The 25,869-nt window shown below is 46.0% G+C and overlaps 1 protein-coding gene across 1 annotated transcript; it reads left to right on the plus strand.

Moving 5' to 3' along the window:
• On the plus strand, positions 1-25,303 carry mmrn2a (multimerin 2a). Its single transcript, XM_071473470.1, has 11 exons — positions 1-295; positions 4,765-4,887; positions 9,190-9,296; positions 10,321-10,401; positions 13,245-13,454; positions 15,278-15,708; positions 15,895-16,089; positions 17,193-17,660; positions 17,865-18,228; positions 19,401-19,928; positions 24,201-25,303. The coding sequence occupies exons 1-11, from the start codon at positions 24-26 to the stop codon at positions 24,602-24,604; spliced, it is 3,183 nt and encodes a 1,060-aa protein (XP_071329571.1). The 5' UTR covers positions 1-23; the 3' UTR covers positions 24,605-25,303.
• The last annotated feature ends 566 nt before the right edge of the window (positions 25,304-25,869 follow it).

The following is a 25,869-nucleotide window of genomic DNA, read 5'->3' on the forward strand; positions in this document are numbered from 1 at the left end:
GTCGTGCAAGGCTCCACTCAGTGATGTGGCCGGGAGCAGACATGACGGCAGTGGGAGAACTGGTGCTGGTACTGGGCTTACTGGTGAGCGCTCACTGTGAGGTGAGAGCACGAGACCCTGAGGTGGAGGAGGAGGAGGAGCTGGGAGGAAGAGCAGCATCAAGAGGAGGAAGGAGAGGACCAGGGGTGGGGGGGTTTGACACATCAGTGTTTCCCCCTCACCTCGAGAGGCTTCACCCAAGAGCGACTGAGACCCCCCCAGTAGGAGAGAGAGACAACCACCCCACCCGGACTGGGTGAGTCCAGATAAAACCATCCTGAACTCAAGCTTCACTTACTGACTTTTCTCTGAGCTTTCAACTGAAGCCAGTCTGAGTGAGTCTGAAACTGGAGCTGCAGCCATTATTCAATTAATCAATCTGTTGATTGACAGAAAACTCATCAGCAACTATTTTGATAAATGATTAATCATCAAAAAATTATGAACTTTTTCTTCTTTTATCATTAAAATTTGTTGATCAAACAAAATGACACGTCTGGTGACATGACCTCAGACTGCAGGTTTCCATTAACTGTCTGATGTTTTATAAACCAATCAATCAATCAATGAATTCAGCAAGAAAATCAACAGCTGACTACCTAATAAAGAAAATAATCATCTTAGTCTCACGTTCCTGCTTCCTCCTCATCTTGGTTCAAGCCTCTGAGTTGATCAGTTTCCTGCCTAAACTCCTCACATGGTCTCCTTAAAGTAACTGTTCAAGTGATCAATATTTCACAAAAGGTCCAGAAACTGAACCAGATCAGTGTTTCTTCTTCTTCTGTCCTCTCTCATGAGTCATCTGACGACCCCTCACTTTTATCTGTTGACCCTTTGTAGGGGCCTGACCCCTAGGTTGGGAACCAGTGGACTAGTCTATCTAAGTGTATATGACAAAGTTAAAAATGACTTAAGGTCAATGATCTGATCAGAGATCAGTCACAGAGACAGTTTACTGCACAATGAAGTACTTTTACTGTGATACTGTAACTACAGGAAGTACTTTTACTGTGATACTTTCTGAGGACCAACATAAGTATTTTCCTAACAAAGTGAGGACATTTTGACTGGTCGGCACTTTCACCTTAAAAGACTTTGTTTTAGTGTTAGGAATACATTGTGTCAATGAGTGTCCTCACAAAGATAGAGGTGGTGTGTGTGTGTGTGTGTGTGTGTGTGTGTGTGTGTGTGTGTGTGTGTGTGTGTGTGTTTAATACCCTGGTACCCTGAAGATCCAGGTAGAATCAGGTTTAGTGAGTTGTCCCCACAGGGATAGTGGAACAAAGGTTTGTGTGTGAGAGCACACCTGCACATCGTTTTCTTTAACGAGCTCCATGAATTAATCTTCATTATGTTCAGCTTCAGTTTACTGCTGCTCTTCTTTTATTTATTTGTTTTATTTTGAAGGAGAGGGGGTTGGGGGCACATCTGTACTGTAAAATGAGTAGTAGTATTATATTATATTATATTATATTATATTATATTATATTATATTGATCACCTGTCATCATGATTGTGTCATGTGACCTGCTGCACTGTTTCAGTTGTCGAACATGTCTCAAGAGAACAACCCTCCATTAGCTCTGTCACAGCCCCTCCCTGCTGACCCCCCCACTTTAAACGCTGCTGTAATGACTGCAGCTCTTTGTGCTCTCAGCTCTGCTGCTGCAGGTTTCTCTGTTTTCACCTTTGGAGGCTGAGGGTTGATTGGGCAAGGGGGTCGGGGGGTCAGCAGGGGTCAGAGGTGGAGGTGGAAAAGTTTGTTGTTTGGCTGCAAGAAGAGAAGATGACAGACAAATTCATCCAGTCATTACCAGTGGTTCAGACGTTCACGTCCCATCAGGATGACCTGTAGTAACCCTGATGATCCTTTGATAATTTGAACAGACTGTTGACTCCAATTATCTTTCAACTGTCTAAGAAACATCTACAGTACATGCTCTTATTTTGAAGTAGCCACACAGCCTTCCTGTTTGTTTGTGTGCTCTTCTGTGTGTCATGGCGTCAGTCCAGCTCACATCAAAGTAAAAGTTAAGTCTGAGCTGCACACGGCTTTGACAGAAGAAGAAGAAGCAGATCAAAGAGAGCTGGACCTGCAGATAGCGAGACCACGAAGGCATCGTTTACTGCTCATTCAGCAGACACAGCTGGCAGATGAAAGGACAACACTCAAGCATCACACAGGTGAATGTGAATACCTGAGATAAGGTTGATCAGGTGGTGGGCTGGAGTGTAAGAGAGATTCACGCTGCCAGCACCAAAGTGTCTCAGGGATAAAACATACACTGTGACAAATGACGACTACACAGGCCAAACAAAGACTGGAGTGTGTGTCTGTAGCTCCAGCTCATGAATGATAATCATATGATCACCTGATGGAGGTGGATCCTGGTCTTCGTGCTGGTCCTGGTTCAGAGTGGACTGTTGTTGCTGTGGTTTGTGAGTCTGCTCAGGTGTAAGTGCATTATGAGGACACAGTGTTAGTTTCTGAGGAACAGGATGAAGGTGAAGATCAGAACTGTGAACAGGTGGAGCTCAGGTGTGATGGAGAAATTATGATAATAAACTGTCTAATGTCCTGTCAAACTTATAGTTCCTGTACAAACATCATTCATGAAGTACATTTTCTGTCTCTGTGACACCTGCTGAGCTGTTTTAGTATTTATTCATCTGTTAGCAGGATTTATTCAATGTGCTGTAAACTAAAGGTAGAAAATAAGAAATAAATGCAGGAAGTGCTGAGGAACAAAAGACGACAGAAACAAAACCCACAGACCCACCGTGATCTTTTCCTGTGGGACAAACTTCACAGTTTTAGATCCACAACTAAGGAAAGACATCGTGCTGATATCTGAATGAACCCTGCTGGTCTCTCTGCTCCTCTGCTCCTCTGCTCCTCTGCTCCTCTGGCTCTGGATCTGAACCTGAAGTCTGGGACCTGCAGCAGACCTCTCAGTCTCTCTCAGGAGGAGTCGAGGTCTGAAACATAAAGGTCTTTTCTTTGATGCACTCAGGACACAGCAGCTGAAGAGGAAGTGACACAGATCAGAGCTGTGACGTCTTCAGATCTGAGGTCTTTGTCCAGAATGAGACGAGCTGTTTGGACAAAGTGATGCCTCCTCCTACAACATGATGGACAGCACAGAGTGAAACCAAAGGACTGGATGTTTGTGTTGGACTGAAGGAAACAAGGCCACGTCTCTTCAGTCTGACATGTTCAACACAGTCCAGCGCTCATGTCGTAATGAACTGAGCCATGTCTGGGACACGCTCCTATATATCTATGTATCAATGTATCCTATATATCTTATATATGCTATATAACCTATATAACCTATATATCCTGGCCTATATCCAGGGGCCCAGGCCTGTTCACAGTTCTTGTTGGGAAGTTGATCAAATGACCACAAAGAGACAAAACAATTACTGAAGGCACTCTGGTAAATGTAAACTCCACTTTGTGAAATTACACCAATCCATCACAAAGATAATTCCCGGAGAGAGTGAGTCATCCCTCTAATCATCATCTCTGAGAGCCGACAGTGTCCTCCTCACTGCTCACATCAGACAGAGGAGGAAGATCAGAGGAGTCTTCTGCTCCTCTGCACATGACAGGTAACTGAACCATGAAGTGCAGGTGATCAGAGAGATGAAAACACTGGATCTTTAGAAATGTTTTTATGGAGAGAGGAGAGAGATCTGAGAATAAGATGCATCACATGACGGAGGAGAGAAAAGAGAGAGTTGGTGCCCAGAGTTCAGTCTGACAGGAAAAATGAACCTGAGGATGAAGATGAAAGGTGGTTCCAGTCTGATTCCACACGTCCTCTGGGTTCACTGGTGATGAACCCACAGCAGCAGCTTCACAGGACACACTCACTGTGCTTCTCTTCTTCTCCTGCACTTTTTCATCTTTCAGTTTTCTGGACAAAGGTCAAAGGTCATACAACTGTCTCATGTCTCACATTTCACAAAATCTTTTTAGTCATTTTTAAAACTCACATGAAAAACGGTTTAACGTCACAGCTGTCCACAGGAAATAACATCACAGGAAAGGACACCAGAGGAAATGACGCAAGGTGTCACAGTCTCTGAGTCACAGTCAGTTCACATGCAGAAACAATGGATGTAAAATAATGTTTGTGTGATAATCTGAGCAGAGTGAGTCTGAACCTGATCAGGAGAGACTGACAGGTGTGTAGGAGCGGATCTGATTGGTTCAGTGCACTGAGCTGTAGTTTGATTATATGAAGAAACAGTCCATTGTGAAACATGGAGCTGAGTTCTCAGAGCTGTTGGTGTAACCGTCAGCCAGAGTCAAGAAACAGGAAGTAATGAGACAAACAGTCCAACATCAACATCACAGTAAACACACAGACACACACACACACACACACACACACAACAGCACAGAGCAGATTGGACAGAGAGGACACAAGGTTCATCAGATAAATAAAATCTGAGCCAACAGAAACAAGAGTCTGAAAATCATCAGAGCCATTAACTGAGCACATCTGAGGGTCAGCGTGCTACAGCATTTTATTCAGAGATTTGAATATCAATAACAATAACAATAATAATGATCATAATAAAAGCAGCCTTGAGTCTGTTCCACCAGAGAGAAAGCCTGAGTGTTCAGGTTCAGAAACATCACTTTCACTGTGGATCAGTTTTGTGTTCTTCATGAGATAATAAATATCCTGCTTTATTCTGTATTATGTGCAGGAACTGGTGTGCGTTTGTGAAGGAACGTGTGGTAACGATGGCGGTGATCTGTGGAACAGAGAAGTACACCATCAAGTCTCAGAGTCCCTGTCCGAGCGGGATCCCCGACTGTCAGGTGGTCATGTGAGTAAACATGTGTGTGTGTGTGTGTGTGTGTGAGAGAGAGAGAGAGAGAGAGAGAAAGCACTGTGGTCATCTTCATCCTGTCTGAGAAGCCATTGTTTTTAAATAACTCTGGTGGTACTTTTATTTTGAAATGTCTGTACTGGAGGAACTCCCTCCTTTAATTCAACCTTAATTAATTAGCCGTCTGTGTTTGTCAAGCTAAACTGGTCTAATAAAATGTGGTTTGACCAAGTCCAACAACTGAATTTAAAAATACTGTCCTCAGTCTCTAGAACAGTCGTGTTAAAATTAAACATCAATGAGATCAATACTGAAGTGAAGTGACATCTCTCCTTACATCTGATGTCAAAACAGCTTTCTGTTCATCGTGTGATTTACTGCCCTCTGCTGGTGGCAGTAGGATATTGTCTCTGAAGCTAGTTTGACTAGTTTTTCATTTTTATTTTTAAGAAACTTCATTTATAAAAAAAATCATGAAACAATCTCCATCATCATACAAACCAGAGCAGAAATCACACTGTGCTCACATATAAAAATCCTATTTGAATAAATGGTTGAAGAGCAGCTGTCCGTCCTTCACTGTGCAGGCTGCATCAGTACAACACCACTGAGACATGAACTCTGACAGGTTTCCAGTCAGACTGAAGAACCTAAAATCTACTCAACAGAGACAGTAAGTCTCCCCCTGACCCCTCCTCTATCTGCTGCTTCCTGCTTTTATAAATGGCTACCTTTGCCTGTCCCACAATGAAATTCAGCATTTGCCACTTTTTCGCCTCTTTTTTGTTCTATCCAGCTCCAAAGATAAAGCTCACCTTCCTCCATGTTTCACTGTGCTGAGAGAAAACTGTCTGCAGAGCCTCAAACAGCAGCTGCAGCCTGTCACAACCAGCGTAACAGTGAAACACAGTTTCAGCTGAGTGGCAGAACGGACACCCAGCAGACACACTGGGATTCAGTTTGGATGCAGAAGTGTTCACAGCTAGCGCCCCTGCAGGATCCTCCACTGGAGGTCACCTGCTCTCTTGTTTAGTGGGGCTTTATACAGCACCCTCCATACTGGTTTTCTCCCCTCTGCCACTTTGAAGTGTGGTCTCCACACAGAGTCCGTTCTGCTGCTCAGCTTGTGTTTGTTTAGAGCAACAACACAACATCTGTACAACATCTTCCCAGACAGCACGGAAAAGTCCGCTGCAGCAACCGAGTCAGAGGCGAGCAAAGCTCCCATGAGTCCAGTCCGGTCTATCTGTAGACCAAGGTTAGGGAAAGGGTCTGTGCTGTCCGGAACCTCCGTCCCTGCAGTGTATTCCTGCAGCAGGTCCGTCTCCTCAGCGCTGAGTCTCTTGGCCCAGGAGTCCAGGCAGGCTTTCTCTTGTCTGCAGGACCTCAGGCCCAGCAGAGAACCTACTGCTTCCGTGTGCTGAAGTTTCGGACCCACTACCTCCACCAGGTGTTTCAGTTTCACAGCTCGAGGCTGCAGGTCCCAGTCTGCTCCACTTAAAAAGAGTCCATACTCTAAACAGTCCTTGGTAAAAAGGTAGGAGATCGTGTATGTCTCTAAAAACACAGTGTATTAAAAACAAAGAGGTATCCAAACCCAGACCCTGTACTCTCTTTAAACTGATGCTTGTAAACGGCCTCCACTGCACATCATCAGACCCTGAGAGATAACGTTGTATGAAAACAAGTCTAAAAGCTGCCACTCTGCTCTGTTGATGAACTAGCCCCTGCCCTCCCTTTTCCTTTGATAAAACCAGCACAATTTGTGACACCCAATGTAATTTGTCCCAAAAAATCAGTTAAAATGGACTGTATCCTCTCCAGCAAACCAGCAGGGGACTCCAAACATGCCAGCTTGTGCCAGAGTGTGGATGCAACTAGGTTGTTGATGATTAGTACTCTCCCCCTGTAGGAGAGTTTTCATTTGGCTAATTTTCCTTCAATTTTTCCAACCACCCCCTCCCAGTTCTTCTTCAACCCCCAGGTACTTGAAACCCCCCCCCCCCACAGCTGAGGCAGACCTGCAGTCCACCTTCCCACTGATACAGCTTCACTTTTAGCCCAGTTGAGTTTTGCAGCAGAGATTTTTCCAAATTTCCCAACAGTCCTTTCAACCACACTGACATCTTTTTGATTTTTTACAAAAACCACAACATCATCTGCATATGCTGATAAAACAACTCATGTGTTAAAATCTGGTAAAAACAGGCCATCAATTAAAGTACGAAAGTCATGCAATGGAGGTTCAATAGAAAATGCATATAACATCCCAGACATGAAGCGGCCTTGTCTGATGCCCCAGGACACATTAAAAGGTTTACATAAAACACCATAAATTTTCAGTACACTTTCAATGTCCTCGTACAACACCTTGATCTTGGCCATAAAACCAGGGTTAAGGACAAACCTTTCCAACACCCTCCACAGGTAACGGTGTTCAACCCGATCAAATGCTTTTTCCTGGTCCAGAGAAATTAGACCAGCATCTGCAGACGTGTGATGTGAATCATTAAAACATTCATCAAAAACTTCCACCATGTCCTCACTCAGTTCAGGCCAGAAAATTTTATAAACTCTGGCGGCAGCCTGTCAATGCCGGGGGCTTTGTCCCCCTCAAGTTTTGCAGGGCTTTAAAAAGTTCCTCTGCAGTCACTGGGCCCCCCAACCCCTTGTAGGTTTCTTCAGAGACTCTGGGCAGCCCCCTGCAGAAGGAGCTGAACTCTTCCTTGCCTTCTTCGTACTCGCTGCTGTACAGCAGAGAGTAAAAGTCCACAGCTCTCCACCTGATGTCCTCGGCCTCTGTCAGCAGCCTCCCTGTGGGCGCCTGCAGAGCGGGAATCATCCTGCTCTGCCCATTCTTCCTCTCCAGACTGAAGAAATATCCGGAACGTGAGTCCATCAATGCAGCGCTCTGAAAGCGAGGCCGGACAAGTGCCCCGTGCACCTTCGTGCCCAGCAGGTCAGCCAGCAAGGCCTTTTCAGATCTGAGGTCTTCAACACATCCTCTTCTTTCTGTGGATCCTGCAAGACTTTGCAGCTCCACTATCTCAATCTCCAGATCCCTCATAGATCTGGTGATGTCCCAAGAGACACTCAAAGTGTACTGTTGACAAAGCTGCTTTGTTTCAGTTTTTCCACAATCCCACCACTGCTTCAGAGATGCAATCTTATTTTTCCTTGACTTAAAAATTTCCCCCAAAAAATCCAAAAGTGTATTCAAAATGTTCATGTAAGAGCAGGGCAGTATTAAAATGCTAATAAGGGGATCTATGTTTGATCTTTGCTACAAAAACCTCACGTTACCATCGCATGGTCTGAGAAACCCACAGGAAGAATCCTACATCCTTTAAAAACACTAAAATTATGTTTAAAAGAGTACAAATGATCCATCCGCGCCATAGTAACAGTCTTTTCTACACTGTGAACCCATGTGAGCTGCCTGACATCCTTGTCTCCATACGTCCACCAGCCCATGTGTCTCTGTCAGCTGTCTCATCGCTCGTCTGGAGGCTGCATGAGGTTCAATGTGGTTCCTGTCCAACAAGTCGTCCTCTGTACAGTTAAAATCCCCCCCAACAATAAAAGGTCCTCAGGCCCACATTGACTCAGAGTCCTGCTCAGGTCACTCAGAAACTGAACTCTGTCTGCTCCCACATTTGGAGCATAAACATGAACAAAGATTAAAGTGTTAGTTTCATATTTGGCTTTAATGATCAGTAGCCTCCCCTCCACCACGTCTTCCACCTCACAGGACTGAGGAACAGAGTTTTTAGAAAAAAGTACTGTCCCCCCTCTACTCGTCTGCTTTAAGTGGCTGAAAACAACTTCACCCTCCCACTCTTTTTTCCAGTCAGACTCGTTCTTACTGTCACTGTATGTTTCCTGCACCAACATGACATCGATGAACTTCAGCCTCAGCCTCAGCCTCAGTGGGGGTGGGGGTGGGGAACCCCCTCCCCCACTCCCACACCACCACCCTCATCTGTGCTCTGTCTCTGAAATGAGGGTCATCTCTGACCCAACAGCAGCAGGACTCTGAGACCAGGGTCTGATATCAAACTGGTAGTCAGATTCTGGACTGAAGTGAAAGTTTAGAGTGAAAATTGTTCACTTTTCCAACTGTGGATGAAGACAAGATTTCCATGATGCAGCACAGAGAAGTTTCATTGTCATAAACTGTTTGATTTGTGAGGATGTGCCACCACCTTTAATTTTCAGTCATTTATCAGCTGCAGACAAACAACCAGAGTAAACCTAACACTGATCTGATTCACTGTGTGTGTGTGTGTGTGCGTGCAGGTACAAGCTGTCCACCCGGCCGGTGTACACTCAGAGGCAGAAGATCCTCACCGCTCTGCATTGGCGTTGCTGTCCAGGACACGGAGGAAACAACTGTGAGGACACAGGTGGGTCGGCAGAGGCATCACCATCACCATGGTAACAAGCCATGGTAACAGTAGTTATACTATGGATGCAAGAAACAGAGTCTATTTGATGTCTTCCTTGTGTCCTGTGATATGAGGTGAGTGTTGACTCAGTGACATCACGGGGTCGGTGATATCTATCCATATTTGGGAGTTCCCAAACTGGGGGCTGGGCCCCTGCACAGGGTCAGCAGGTAAATCTGAGGGGCTGTCAGACAATTCGTTGGAGGAGGGAAGAAGACGAAACATCTGTTTTCAGTGTTTGGACAAAGCAAAGAGTTGTGCGTAGAGCAGAGGTGACGTCCTCATGGAGATTTAACCAGAGAAGATCCTGGTCCCAGGGCTTCAGTCTGGTTTTCCCCTCGGTCACTCTGCTATTTTTAAAACAACCTAACTTTGGTGTGTCAATTGTGAGCTTAATTTAGTCCAGACTCTCTCTCTCTCTCTCTCTCTCTCTCTCTCTCTGTGTGTGTGTGTGTGTGTGTGTGTGTGGGAAAATCCAGTGTTTACCAGATTTCTGAGGGAGGACGTCCTTTCCTCTGTTCTCAGTCTCTGTTCTCAGTCTTTTTTTGTTTGTACTAAACTCAGTTTATCAATGAAAACTTTGAAAATAAAAAAGTATTTACTCTGATTCTTTAAACCCCAGAGAACAGTTCTACTGTTCTACAGCTCTACTGTGTGTCTGTGTGCAGTTCTACTGTAGAACTATAGAACTGTTCTATTGTTCTACCATCAGTTACAGAGATTACATTTACATAATAAGTGAAGGAGATCAGGTAAAGAAGTGAACTGAGAGTCAAATATCCTGTTCACACCTGATCTGAAGAGAGAGAGGGACAGACTTCAGGAGCTGGTTCCACCATCTGAGAACCACAGACCAGAACAGTCTGGATTTAGACTGATGTGGATCAGAGATGTTTCCTCATCCCCTCTTTGCTCTGATCATGGTGATGATGAAATGTTTCTGCTTCCAGTCTGTTTAAAGGTTGTTGTGTGTTTCTGATAGTCCCTGACCCTCAGCTGGATTCTGGGACCTTGGCTCTGACTGCAGGATCTGAACCAGAGAGAACCGAGCCCCGCGGTCCAGGTACAACTGCACCTCTCCACCACTCATGTACAGATCCATGCAGATGTTTGAGCCTCTAAAAGTAAAGTGAGGACATTTTCAAACTAAAGGCATGAACAGTTTTTATTTCTCAGTGAACTTCATCCAAAGTGCCGTGAAGAGAAAGACCCTCAATCAGACCAGGATTTGCTGTGCCCCCCTTTGCCTTCCAACCAGTTCCAGTTCTCCTTGTACACCTGCCTCAATTCTTCTGTGTCAGGGTCTCTGAGGCTCTGGGGGGGTCCAGACCATCTGTATCAGGACTGCCGTCCTGTTTGTGTGTGTTTGGATTTTTGTCCTGCTGCAGGATATATCTGGACCAATCAGATGCCTTCTGATGATGATGACGATGATGATGATGGTGGTGAAGAACATCTATAGTGATGTAATGGACGACCTTCACACTAACACTTGGCATCTTTCAGTATCAGCAGAACCAACCTGTACCTGACATCACACCAGCTCTATATGTTTCTGTCCTCTGATTGGCTGGTACAGGCCTGTGTGTTGTATCTGTAGGGCTGTAGTCAGACGTCCACCTGAAGGGATCAAACCTTCAACCAGACCTGATAGGTCAGACCTGCTGCTCTGTCTGCCAGTTACACACACACACACACACACCCACACACACACACTGACTCATTCCTGCCTCTGGAACAAAGTGAGGAAGCTGTGAGCTGCACAGCGACTCTCAGCTTCGATAAACCTTCAGCTCAGGTCAGGAGGAGGTCCAACCCCCCCCTCCCCCCACCACCACCACCACCACCTCCACTCTCCTGCCCCCATGGAAGAGGGTGTGGGCAAACTGCTCCTATAGAACCCACAGCCAAAGTCAACCCCCACCCCCACCCCCACCTCCTCTGTGTAAACACACAGTGACTCACACTGAAGCAGGGAGAACACGTCAGTGTCCCAATGAAGGTTTGTTATCAGAGTCATTCTGTTAAACTGTACAGAGGTCAGAGGTCAGAGGTCACAGCAGCCTGACAATGGATGAAATTAATGTTACTGAGAAACCAACAGATCCATCAGCTGCTGTTCTCTGAAGCTTCTCTTCCTCTGAACCATGTGACTGATGATTTAACCAACAAACTCACAGGTCAAAGGTTACAAAGATCTACTTTTACCTGTAAATCCAGTTGTAATTCTAGTGTATCCCATCACTGTTACAACCTGCAGCACAGTGATGATTAAAGCTCCATGTTTTAACACCAAAAACCATCTCTCAGGCTTCTCTCTGGAGCTATGGCAACAACAGGTCAGTCAGCCAATCAGGAGAGAGGATCTGAGCCTCTCTTCTGATTGGCTGACTGTTTTCTCAGTGACCCAATAAAAATACTGCAGATTTCAGGTAAACACTCAGAGAAACCAAATCCTGCAAGGTTGGATTGTGGGTCCAGGTGGGCGGGGCTTAGGGCGTGGCTGAGGGCAGTGACTGCTTTGTTGTGACATCACAAAGTTTCAGAAGTCCTGACGGCTGGTTTTCAGGCTCAGTTTCTGAATACAGGCTGTGTGCATTTCTCTGTGGACTGAGGCTTTGATACTTTCACAGTATTAATATAGAACCTAGACCTGCTTTATAATCACAAACACATGGACATCTACCTTTAGACTGTGGAGCTTTAAAAACCTTTAGACTGGATGACCTTTAACCTCTCTGAGTGTAGAGACGTCTGACTCTGTGGTGTTTGTACAGTTTGTTCAGCAACAGAAAAACCCTCCATGAGTGGTGAACTCGAGGTCGGTGGAAATTCATCTTCAGTCCTGCAGGACTGTGGGGGTGTGTGTGCATGTGTGTGTGTGTGTGTGTGTGTGTGTGTGTGTGTGTGTGTCTACTTAACATTAAAATATTTGTTCCATGAAAAGAGTTAAAACAGATGTTTTTGGAAGAAATTCAGACAAAAATAGACCTTTGACCTTTGGAGACTTGATTTAACAAAGACAAACAAAGAGGCTGCTACACACACACACACACGCACACACACACACACACACACACACACACACACACACACACACCTCGACGTGGTACAGTCTGCTCCCACGCCTCTGATTGAACTGACTTCCTGTCATGAAGTCAATGTAATTAAATCATCAACACCACTGAGCCGAGCAGAGACTGGAAACAATAACAGGAACAGCTTCAACACAACAGAGATGAGTCATCACCTCTGATGAAGATTACTCAGGTCACAGGTACAGGTGTTCACAGATTTTAACTACAACAGTAACCTGCTGAAGGAAACATAGGTGGCTGCAAAACCATTAAAGGAAATGAATTTTTTTAGTTTGAAAATCCAGTCAGCTGAGCAGTGCATGCTGGGATACCATCCAAACTGCCACATTTAGCAGGCAGGCAGGAACGTGACCTGGCGGTGGTGCTACAGGACAGAGCAGGAAGGTCATGTGACCTGACAGTTTATCACAGACCAACATGTTGGAACAAACAGGTTTTATTCTTGGCTGGGATGAAACAGCTGATGGGATCAGATGTGATTTCACTGCTCTTCTTCTTCTCCTCCTTTAATCTCAGTGTTGCAGACGCAGCTCTGACCCTGACGTCCAGCTGCTTGTTCTTGCCTGAAGTTTAACAACAAACAAAAACTGAGGAAATTGAGAAATCCACAAATACATCAGCCTGTTTCCCATCAGCCCCCTGTCTCCCTCTTTACCTGTCTGCCTGACTTCCTGCTGATCTCTCAAGACTCATGATATATGATGAAACACTTACAGGATGATGCTGGTGTTATTCTGTTCTGCTTCCTCTCAGCTGCTTTCAGCTCTGTCTCTTTAAGACTGTGATGTCATGGCGCCCTGTGTTTCAGATGAGCTGATGCAGCTCCAGCAGCAGTGGCACCAAGGCGACCAGAGCCACCAACAGGACAACGACCAGACCTCCATCAGCAACTCCACACACCCCGCCCGGGAGCCAGGCCACGCCCACAACCCCCTTCACACATCACACCACGCCACAAATACAAATCACCCCCACCCCCACCCCCACCACCCCCACCAGCAGCAGGAACACCTGTCAGGTGAGTGTGTGTTATATTAATAATCCTGATGTCTCAATCACAATCTGAGGGAGCTGAAACACTGAACCACGAGCACTGAGCTCCACACACACACACACACTTCCTCCACAGGAAATCCTGTCTTTCTTCTGTTTCCCATACATTGTGTGTGTGTGTGTATGTGTGTGTGTGTGTGTGTGTGTGAGTGTGTGTGTGTGTGTACTTGTACTTGCTACATAGTAAGGACCAAAAAAAGTATTTTACTAACAGAGTGGGGACATTTTGGGAAAGTGAGGACATTTTGGCCGGTCCTCACTTTTTGAGACACCTTCAAATCACATGTTGAGGGTTAAGACTTGGTTTTAGAGTTATGGTTAGAATCAGGTTTAGGTTAAGGTTAGGGTAAGGGGCTAGGGAATGCATTATGTCAATGAGTGTCCTCACAAAGATAGAAGTACAAGTGTGTGTATGTGAGTGTGTGAGTGTGTGTGTGTGTACCATCAGATGTCTGTTGACACTATATTATACCTCATGTGTCACCAGACCAACTTGTGCATTACATCACACCTCCTCCTCCGCCCTGTTTCCCACAGTGTTCTGTCCCCTCTGGCCTTTGACCTCACTGACCAGTCAGCATGACATCATCCTTAAAGGACCATTCTGCTGTGTATTTCCTGTATGTTTACAGGTTTATCCCCTTATCTGAAGCTGTTTGACATTATTCCATTTCATCATGTGATCAGAGTTCAGACCTGTTTTTACAGTAGACAGCTCTAGCCCCGCCCCTTCATTGCTTTGCTGCTGTTTGATTGGCTGTTTGCAGAGCACTTTGTGCCCCCGTCTTTGTGCTGTAATCCATCCATGGTTTTGAGCCACAGACAGATGTTATCAACACATCTGTCCAGTGTTTCAGAAACAGCTGGAGTCTGATGGTGAAATGGTCAACATCTGAACGTTATCAGTCCTGGTCCAGCCTCAACCAGGAGACTGACCCAGGACTCTGTTCTGGTCCTGGTTCCTGTCTCTGTTTACTTGTGGCTCGTTAGCATCACCTCACTTTTTAACTGTGACGTTTACGACAGAACGTCAGAGGAAGAAAACAGAACTACATTTGTGTAAGAGACGATGTCTTGTGCGAACAGGAAGTCGACTCAGAGTGACTCCGTAAATCACTCTGACAGAAACACTACAGCTGACAGGGTGTGTTTGATTTCAACTCCCCCCTGCAGCTGGAGTCTGAAGTGACCTGGAACTTCCTGTTGCAGCGTGGCCTCAATGTGCCATGACCTTTGACCCCTCAGTACCCGCAGCATGTGGAATGAACAGGTTGTGTGTGTCTGGACTGTGTCTCTGGAGGAGTGACCCTCAGCCTCTGACCTCAGACTGAAGCTGAACCTAAAGCCCGGTCTGAGATGCTCCTTAACTTCTACAGTGGACACTATCAAACAGTGGAGACCTGTGGTCAGTCTCTACTGAACCAACAGAACCAAACTGAAATCTAATCTGATCTCTGAGCATTTCCTCTCCTGGAAACAGACCCTAAGCCCCCCCCCACCCAACCCAACGCCCCCGCCCCGACAGAAATGGCAGCAGATGTTTCTGTTTCCAGGCAGTGGTGTGTTTATAGTCCGGTCTTGGAAACTAAACTAGTTCCATTTTAGACCAGAACTACTGGCCCCCAGAGGGACGTTGTTCATTGGGGGGCAGTGTGGGTGTGAGAACAGCTTCTTAGATCACATCTTTCTTATTGAACATAATTCATTCAGAGGAGTGAAAAACCTTTATGTCTCTGTACATTTGGAAATAAAATGTATTTATAACTGAACAACTTCATTCTTATGTAGCTGTGCTGGATCCTGCTGCCCTTCCCTACCCGGAAGCCCCTGCTGCCCTGCCTGTTCCCCACATGATGGCCCTGGTCATGTCCCAGCTGCAGCCAGTCCTACAGGGCTTCAACCGCTCACTGGAGCACCTGAGCCAACAGGTATGGGACCTCGCCCATGACGTGGCCCTGCTGAAAAGAAGCCAGCGGGGGCCTGAGCTGCCGGCGGGGCCCCTGGAGGGACCTGAGCTTGACGAGGCAGCAGAGGAACGGTTGGAGGCTAGACTGGATGAGGTGTTTCAGAACATCAGGGAGGTCCGGAGGCAGATGGAGAGTCAGCAGACAGACATGGAGAACAGGCTGCACTCCCAGCATGCAATGCTGCACTACAACTTGACCAGCGTTAAGACGGACATTGACATGAAGCTGAAGCGCCAGCAGCAGATGCTGCAGGTCAGTGGACAACTGAAAGTCTGATCAGACAAACAACCTCAAAGTATCTTCATACTCATCCTCATCATTATTATTATTATTGTTATTGCTGTGGTTATCATTATTATCATTGTTATTAACTGGTATGTTTGTGTGCATGAAGCTGTCAGCAGCAGAATTTTGACCTCTGGTAACCTCTGATCTCAGGTCAGCCTGCAGGCTGTGAACACCACACAGTCAGAGCTGAAGCTGGATGAGGATCAGACCACTGAGGCGCAGCTAGACCTTCACTTCCCTTTTCCTTCCCTGCCTCCCCCGCGGCCCCCACAGCCCTCAGACTCCTCCACACTGTGGGAGGCCATCGAACGCCTGGACAACATGGTGGTCAACAACACGGTGAAGGTGGGTCCAACCAAAACTGAGTAATTAGTTGTGGGCAGACGTTACCCATCATCCTTCATTACAGCCTCTGTCAACCTCCATGACTTCCTGTTCTATAGAGCATCTAAAAATGTAAATGTGTGTCCAGATAGTGGCACTACAGGAAAGATTGTGGGGTCATTCAAACCAAAAGTTCATTCTCTGAGAAGCAGGAATGAGATCAGGACTTAACCTGAGAAATCAACCAGTTAGATGTTGATATTTCTTCTGAATAAGTGGAAAATGTATCCTAATGGAAGCACAAGAGGAAATGTCAGGATTCATCCTCTGAGGATTGTCATCATTTTATTTATCATTTATTCTTATTGTTGGATGCTGTTAGTTGGTCAATGCTCTTCCTGAAGTTCACACAAAAACCACACCAACAAAACAAGCAATGATTTAAAGGAGACTTATGTAAGAGTTGCTATTGCTACATAGCTAACGTTAGCATTAGCAGCTGTTCACTGACCAGTGTAGAAGAAACATTATGAGTTCAGCATCAAACTTCATCCTTTACTCACTAACATCTGTCTCCAGAGGTGGAGACAAACACCAACATTAACTCTGGTCATTAAAACTGAATCTACTTTCTAACTGGGACGAAACAGAACCTGAATATTTGAACTGATGTTTTAGATCACAGGGAGAACATAGGGAACCTTCACCTGTAGAGGCCTTTCACTCATGTTTGATGGTTTATTGTTGTAGAATTTCAAATATTCAATTCTGGGTTCGTAGAATCACACAGAGAGAATCTGACTGGAGAATGTCTGAAGAACCAAGAACCTCCTCTCCTCCTCTGATCACTGATTGGTCAACAGTCACATAGGGTTGTCTGACTGGTCTAATTCTAACACATTGCTGACTTATCACTAAAACAGCTGGTAGGAAAACACCTAATTATCTGAGCAGCTCATTCCACCTGTGCACAGGGACAGTCATGTACCTGTCTCCTCTCTTTCCTCAGGCCTCAGGACAGTCGCTGTCTTTAGCGATGAACCACCTCTGTCTAAAAAGGTTTAGAGGCAGTTGGAGAAAATTAATAAATCCTTTATCAATAAATCCTTTGTCATGCTGTGCAGGTGAACGGGCTGATGGAGGACGTGGAAGTGACCTCGGGCAACGTCCAGCAGCTGAGGAGGGACTGTAAGGAGCTGGAGAGGCAGCTCAACCAGACCGCCCGGAACAGTCAGATCCTGTTCATGGAGACGGGGCTGGAGGTGGAGGACGCCAAGGTGGTGGTGCTGAAGCGGGTGGAGGAGCTGGCGGGAAACCTGACTCAGCACAACAAGCAGCTGCAGGACATGGAGGAGGACGTGGACTACCTGTACACCGCCCTCTACCACAACCATTCAGCTGCAGACTGTGACTGCAAGGGGCTGAAGGCCACCTTGGTCCGACTGGAGAGGGGTGTGGCCAACGTGACGGCGCTAGCCCATGAGAACAGGATAGCCCTGGACAAGAACGGTGAGGGGGGGGCAGAGCATTGGAGTGAGGCCAGTGACAGGGAGCAGGCAGTGGTGGAGGCGCTGCAGCGTGACCTCCAGCAGGTACGAGAACTACTACTTTTGTCATAACTCAAGAATTCATATGCTAATTGATCAAGTGATATATGCAAATATATCCAAAAGGTTAAAGGTCAACGTCCACAGTGACAACATAACCAGGAGGAGGTGGTTCTAGTTGTCAATAAGAACAGTAAGGAACAGAACATGAAGCTCATCTTTTAAACGGGGTTTGTTTCTGTCCTGCAGGTGAAGGAGTCTCTGGCCTCAGAGTGGAACAGGACCAGGACTCTGGACCACGGCCTGAACCAGCTGAGCAGCGTGGTGACGGTCAGGCTGGCCGAGCTCTCTGGCCTGAAGGAGAGTGACAGGAAGCTGTGGGAGGAGATGCAATACCTGTTGGGCTCCTTCAAGTCTCTGCTGAAGGACGCGATCCGGCACAGCGATGTGCTGGAGCTGCTGCTGGGGGAGGAGGTGCTGGAGTTCCTGGAGTGGCCTGTCCAAGACCAGGAGGCCAACTCCATCCCAGCCCTGAAGGAGCAGCTGAGGCTCCTGCAGGAGCAGGTGACAGGACACAACCTGAGCATCACGTCACTGCTCAGCAACAGGCCAGGTACGAACCAGGAGGAGGAGGAGCATCAGGCCCGACAGCAGATCGGATTTTTTCTCCACGACATCACTTCTGCTCTCATTAATATCACTTCCTGTTTCCTGTCTCTATGGACCGACTGATGAGCTGATTTTATTTAGATCTGGGACTCATAGACCGGCCATGTTTATTTTATCTTATTCAGTCCAGTGTTGATGGGACAGGTCTGGACTTGTGTTTGACAGTGGTGGAAAGTAACTAAGTACATGTACTGTACCTCAGCACAGTACTTGAGGTACTTTTATTTCTATTTCATGGTACTGTGTGCTTTACCAGCTGTTTCTTGTTCTTGTGTCTCATCAAGTCCTTTAAGTAGAAACTAATGTGAACATTTCTACCTGTTCCAGTCTCTGAAACAGCAGCTGGCCTCACTCCAGTCAAACCAGTCAAACCAGTAAAACCAGTTGACCACAGTGGTCTCACTGGGAGACAGATCAATGTTTTTAGGATGTGACTGTCTTCATCAGACTGGAGGCTCCTGCTTCCACATCAGTGATGATCATCGTCTTCTGATAAACATGTAAACGAGCCTTCAAGTACTTTAATACTCACAGTACCTGACAGTACCACAGTACTACAGTACCTCACAGTACCACAGTACCTGACAGTACCTGACAGTACCACAGTACTACAGTACCTCACAGTACCACAGTACCACAGTACCTCAGAGTACTACAGTACTTTTATTTTACAAAATGTTCATGATATTTTCAAGTCTTTAAACAACAAGCTCATTGTTGGAGGAGGAAGAGGAGTCAATTGGGTGAATTTATGATTGAATACAGGAAACAAATCTTCAGCCGCCTCAGAAAGAGGAGTGTGTCCCCCTCCTGCTCCTCCTGCACCTCCCCCTCCTCCTCCATCTGACTGCAGCTCTTTAGCACCATCTAGTGACACAGCTTTTTTTACCCTTTTTTTTGTACACACGACTGTTTCCATGACTACAAACAGACTTCAGTGAGGTGGTGTAATACAGCTGTATGATTGGCTGCTCATCTTGATGACCTTACCTGTCCCCAGGTAGACGTCCCTAAGTGACCTCGCCTGGCTCCTCTCAGACGTCTGACACCTGCTGAGTTCTGAAGTCCTGAATCTGCAACATCTTAGTTTTTCCTTTCTCCTCCTTCTCTTCCCAGGAGGCAGAGAGGAGGTCCCGTCTGCTGACCAGCCCTCCTCCTCCCACCTTCTCCCTGATGACTGGCTGCCCGGTGGCATGAGAAGGAGTAACAGTGGAGAAGCAGCCAGGGAGCGTCAGCTTCTCCTCCACCCTTACGGGAGGCGTCTGGAGCACAGAGGAGACGGCAGCGATCTGTGGAACCTGGAGAAAATGGTGGAGGAGCTGGGGCTGAAGGTGCTCCGGCTGGAGGAGATGCCCTGCCCCTGCCCCAACACCTCCACTGAGAGGGAGGGGCCATCCAGTGGCGTAGACGCCAAACTGCAGGCGGAGGTGACATGGCTGAAGAGAGGGCTGGAGGAACATCTGAGGGTGTTCAAGAACGTCTTCAGTAACGCCGACGTGCTGGCGGCGTCCGACGCCACGCTGGAGCTGGACAAACTGTGGCAGCTGGTGAGGAGCAAAGACGGGAGGAAGGAGAAGAAGAGAGGAGGAGGGAGGGAGGCAACAGGAAGAGGAGGAAACCATCGAAACAGGAGGGAGTCATCAGGTGAGGTCCACTCTTCTGTTCCAGGCTGGATTCACCAAATTAATCAGCAGTTATCAATAAGATTATTGATCAATTCAATTCAATTTCAATTCAATTTTATTTGTATAGCACCAAATCATAATATACATTATCTCAAGGCACTTTACAGGGTAAGGTCAAGACCTTACTTTGTTACAGAGAAAAACCCAACAGTTCCCACAACGAGCAAGCGCTTGGCGACAGGGGGGAGGAAAAACTCCCTTTTAACAGGAAGAAACCTCCAACAGAACCGGGCTCAGGGTGGGCGGCCGTCTGCCTCGACCAGTTGGGTTTAGGAGAAGATAGAAAGAGGGGGAGGGGGAGGAGAGGGGAGAGAAGAGAGAGAGAGAGAGAGAGAGACCAGGAACAGCTGTGTAGGTAATGGTGTTATCAATAATAATGATGACAGGTAACAGTGGTTAATAGTAAAGATGAGTAGTGGTGGATCTGGATCCTGCTGCTCCCGAGGCAGAGATACCTGCAGAATGAGGACAGAGAGAGGGAGAGAGAGGAGAAGCACAAACTACGGGAGAGAAAAGGAAACAAAGTTAATGCCATGAGGTCATCGAGAGAGAGAGGGGGAGAGAGACAGAAATAGAGAGAGAGAGCCCAGTGAATCATGGGAATCCCCCAGCAGTCTAGCTCTATAGCAGCATAACTAAGGGATGGGTCAGGACATACCCGAGCCAGCCCTAACTATAAGCTTTACTAAACAAGACAGTTTTAAGCCTGATCTTAAAGGTAGAGAGGGTGTCTGCCTCCCGAACCCACACTGGGAGCTGGTTCCACAGGAGAGGAGCCTGATAGCTGAAGGCTCTGCCCCCCATTCTACTCTTACTAACTCTGGGAACCACAAGTTGACCTGCATTTAGAGAGCGAAGTGTCCTATTGGGAAAATAGGGAACTATAAGCTCTCCAAGGTACGATGGTGCCTGACCATTAATGGCTTTGTAGGTGAGGAGGAGGATTTTAAATTCGATTCTGGATTTTACAGGGAGCCAATGCAGAGAGGCTAACACAGGAGAGATGTGATCTCGTTTCCTAGTTCCTGTCAGTACTCGTGCTGCCGCATTCTGGATCAATTGGAGGCTTTTTACTGAATTTTTGGGACATCCTGACAATAAAGAGTTACAGTAGTCCAGTCTTGAGGTAACAAATGCATGAACTAGTTTTTCAGCATCCTTTAGACATAGAATGGGTCTGATTTTAGCAATATTGCGCAGGTGGAAGAAGGCTGTCCTAGAGACTTGCTTTATATGTGAAGTAAAGGACAAGTCCTGGTCAAAAATGACACCAAGGTTTCTGACTGTAGCACTGGAGGCCAAGGTGATGTCATCCAGAGTCAGTATATTATCACATAGTGTATCTCTGAGGTGTTTTGGGCCAATTACAATAACTTCAGTTTTGTCTGAATTTAAGAGTAAGAAATTACTGGTCATCCAGATTTTTATGTCCTTAAGACAGACCTGAAGCTTGGCTACCTGGTTAGTCTCACCTGGCTTCATGGATAAGTACAGCTGGGTGTCATCTGCGTAACAATGAAAATTCATCTGGTGCCTCCTAATAATGTTTCCCAGAGGAAGCATATATAGACTGAAGAGCATTGGTCCTAGCACAGAACCTTGTGGAACTCCATGACTGACTTTAGTTATGATAGAGGAGTCATTATTAACATGAACAAACTGGAGTCTATCTGACAGATATGACTTAAACCAGCTTAGTGCGGTTCCTTTGATGCCGACCATATGTTCTAGTCTCTGTAATAAAATCTTATGATCGATGGTGTCAAATGCGGCACTAAGATCTAGTAGGACAAGTACAGAGACAAGTCCATTGTCTGAAGCTATGAGGAGATCATTGGTAACCTTAACCAGAGCAGTTTCTGTGCTATGATGGACTCTAAAACCTGACTGAAAATCTTCAAACAAACCATTCCTGTGCAAATAATCACATAACTGGTTTGCAACGACCTTCTCAAGGATTTTGGAAATAAAGGGGAGGTTGGATATAGGTCTATAATTGGCTAAAACATGAGGATCAAGAGTAGGCTTTTTAAGTAGAGGTTTAATTACTGCAACTTTAAAAGCCTGCGGTACATAACCAGTTGATAAAGATAAGTTAATCAGACTTAATATAGAGGTGTCAAGTAAAGGAAAAACCTCTTTGAACAACCTTGTTGGAACGGGGTCAAGAAGACAAGTTGATGGTTTAGATAAAGAAACTGTTGAAGTGAGCTCAGGGAGATGTACAGGAGAGAAACAGTCAAAATATAAGCCAGTTACAGTGGACTCTGAGGCTGCTGAACTGGACAGTACATCTGAGCCAGCTGTGGGGAGGAGATGGTGAATTTTTTCTCTAACAGAGACAATTTTATCTGTAAAGAAGCTCATGAAGTCATTACAACTGAGGGCTAAAGGTATAGATGGGTCAACAGAGCTGTGGCTGTCTGTCAGCCTGGCTACAGTGCTGAACAGAAACCTGGGATTGTTCTTGTTTTCTTCTATCAATGATGAATAATAGGATGTTCTGGCTTTACGGAGGCTTTTTTTATACGCCAATAGGCTGTCTTTCCAAGCCTTTAGAGATTCTTCCAGGTTAGTAGAACGCCACTTCCTTTCTAGCTTCCTTGAATTTTGCTTTAAAGCTCGTGTTTCTGAGTTGTACCATGGAGCTAGCCTTCTCTGACTCACTACCTTCCTCCTCAGAGGGGCCACAGTATCTAGAGTTGCACGCAGTGAGGCTACAGTACTATCAACAAAATCATCAACCTGTGTGGATGTGAAGTTAAGAGAGCTGTTCCCTACTGCATTGATACATGGCAGTGGGCTAAGTACTGATGGGATCCTTTCTTTAAATTTGCTAATGGTATTGTCAGAGAGACACCTGCTGTAATAGATTTTTTCCCCAGATGCTGTGTAGTCCATGACTGAAAACTCAAATGTTAACAGAGAATGGTCAGATAAAAGAGGGTTTCTGGGAGAAACTGTTAAATATTCGATGTCAATCCCATAAGTCAGAACCAGATCAAGGGTATGGTTAAAAGAGTGAGTGGGTTCATTAACATGCTGAGAGAAGCCAATTGAGTCTAATAATGAATTAAATGCATGACTCAGGCTGTAACTTTCAACATCTACATGAATGTTAAAATCACCCACCATGATAACTTTATCTGTGCTGAGAGCTAACTCAGATAAAAACTCTGAGAACTCAGATAAGAACTCAGAGTCAGGGGCAGGTGGACGATATACAGTAACTAGAAGGACTGGTTTTTGTGTTTTCCAGTTTGGGTGTGACAGACTAAGAATAAGGCTTTCAAATGAATTATGATTAACCTTAGGCTTAGGATTTATTAGTAAATTGGAGTGATAGATGGCTGCCACCCCTCCTCCTCGGCCTGTGCCTCGAGGGATATGAACGTTAACATGAGTGGGGGGTGTTGATTCATTCAGACTAACATATTCATCCTGCTGCAGCCAGGTTTCAGTCAGACAGAGCAGATCAATGTTATGATCAGTTATCAGATCATTGACTAGTAGAGATTTAGATGAGAGTGATCTGATATTCAATAATCCACATTTAATTTTCCTGTTATTTGGTTCTGGACTAACAGTTGTGCTAATTTTTATTAGGTTTTCATGTCTAACTCCTCCTCTGTTCGCTTTTGATTTATTATATTTAAATGTAGGTGGTGGGGGGACAGACACAGTTTTTAGGGGGTGAATGGCAGGTGACTGCTCTAAGAGGCACAGAGAAGAGTGTAAGACTGCGACTCTGCCTCCTGGTCTCAGCTCTGGTTTGTCATGGCTTTGGCTTTCTAATAAACTCAGTGAAGTTTCTAGATAAGAGCGCAGCTCCATCCAGCGTGGGATGTATGCCGTCCCGTCTAATCAGACCAGGTCTTCCCCAGAAAGTCTGCCAGTTATCAACAAAGCCCACATCGTTAGCGGAACACCACCTCGATAACCAGCGGTTGAACGATGACAAGCGGCTGTACATGTCATCGCTGGTCAGGTTGGGGAGGGGCCCAGAGAAAACTACGGAGTCCGACATTGTTCTAGCATAAGTACACACCGACTCCACATTAATCTTAGTGATCAGTGTGTTGATCCTGAGAAAATTTTAAAAGATGCAGGTACAGGTCTTTATGATGGGATGAGGTCACTTGACGTGAGGTCACCAGGTTCAGGTGAGAGGTCCCTGTGGTTTTTGTTGGTGGTTCTTCAGCAGACCTCCTGACCCTCCTTTTCTCTGCAGGTGTTGCTCCTGTCCTGTCCGACCAATCAGACAACTCTCTGCTGTTTGTGGCCAGATCTCCTCTGATCGTCTCAGACAGCGGCCTCGTGTTCCAACCGTCTCTGAACCGGGGTCAGTTTTACCGTGACAGTGGCACCTTCACGGCTCCGCTGGACGGGATCTACCTGTTCATCCTCACCTTGGACCTCAGGCCGGGCCCCACCCACGTGGTCCTGAGGAGGGGGTCGGGTGAAGCTCTGGTGTCTCTCCACCGACAGGAGGTGACGGAAGTGGGGCCAGCCACAGGCGTAGGCCTCCTGCTGCTGAGGGAAGGGGAGGAGGTGAGGCTGGAACTGAAGGGAGGAGTGTGGGCGGAGTCAGAAGACAACGTGTTCACAGGGCTGCTGCTGCACCGGACCAGCTGAGGGCGCTGTGGACCAATCAGCTGACCACTGGGGGAAAGACCCTGATCAGAGCCTGGGAGGGGCGGAGTCACAGAGGCTCAGAATTACAGTTGAATCATTTTCAAAAGGAGAATTTAACATTAGATTCCAGCAGGTGGAGGCAGAGATAAAACCTCTCCTGCTTGCTCCACCTCCCAGCATCTTTCCCTGTTTCACTGTGTGTTTACTAGAGTCAGGATGTGGTTAGCCTTAGCTTAGCATAAAGACTGTGCCCTGTTTGTCTAATGGGTGGTGACACAACCACATATCCATCCGCCCAGTACTTCTCTGCAGTGTCTCTGGCAAAGCGCACATTTCCAGATACAGTCAGTACAAGGTTAAATTATGGGGGGGGTAAATTTAAGTAGCAAATCTTAAGCTTAAGCTTAAGTAAACTGAAGTAACCTTAAGTTACAAATTAGCTGATGACCTTTATGTCACCCTTGTCATTTCATCACCAATATAAAATGTCATATGATCTAATGTTAGCAAACACTGGTACTCAGTCCTGAGTAGTGATGGATCAGCTGTTGTACAGATACGTGTTGACATCAATATAAAGTTTAATATTTCATGTTAACAGTCTTTGAGTCTGTGGTGGTTTCGTCTTTGACCTTTTTAACATCAGCTTCTATAACGGACAGTTTTATCTGTTGGCTCATTAAACCATATAATAATACATGCATGTTGAAGACTCAGTGATTCTATCAGCAGTGGTGGAAAGTAATTAAGTGCATTTACTCTAAGTACTGTACAGTTTGGAGGTACTCATACTTCCACTCCTACATTTACCTTACTTTTTTATGCTAAGCTAGCTTAACCACATCCTGACTCCAGCTCCAAAACCTCAGTCCGCCGATGGACCAGAACAGACTGAACAATCACATTAGAAATAATTATAAAACAGTAGAACTCAGAGGTCTTCATTGATAAAGTAAAGATACTGCTGCTCTGAGCTCAACAAGCTTCAGCCTCATGAGTATTGATTGATCTGATTGGTGTCTGCTGACTGCTGATTGGAAAGAGTCTTGACTAATCATCAGTTTAAAACCTGACCTCAGATCAGCTGCTGCTGTGTCTGTCTGAGGCTGAGGAGGGAAAATCCTGTCTGTGATCAGTCTGTAAAACTGAGCCTCATCTGTCCAAGTGCCAGGAGAATTATCAACAAACACTTCAGTTTGTTTGTGAGAAATTTACTTTACATATTTTACATGAAGAAAATATTAGTTTGTAAAGTCACGTGTCTG

Source organism: Trachinotus anak, unplaced genomic scaffold (assembly GCF_046630095.1).
Source record: "Trachinotus anak isolate AG129_WGS33_773 ecotype Australia unplaced genomic scaffold, CSIRO_AGI_Tana_v1 ptg000052l, whole genome shotgun sequence".
Taxonomy (NCBI): domain Eukaryota; kingdom Metazoa; phylum Chordata; class Actinopteri; order Carangiformes; family Carangidae; genus Trachinotus; species Trachinotus anak.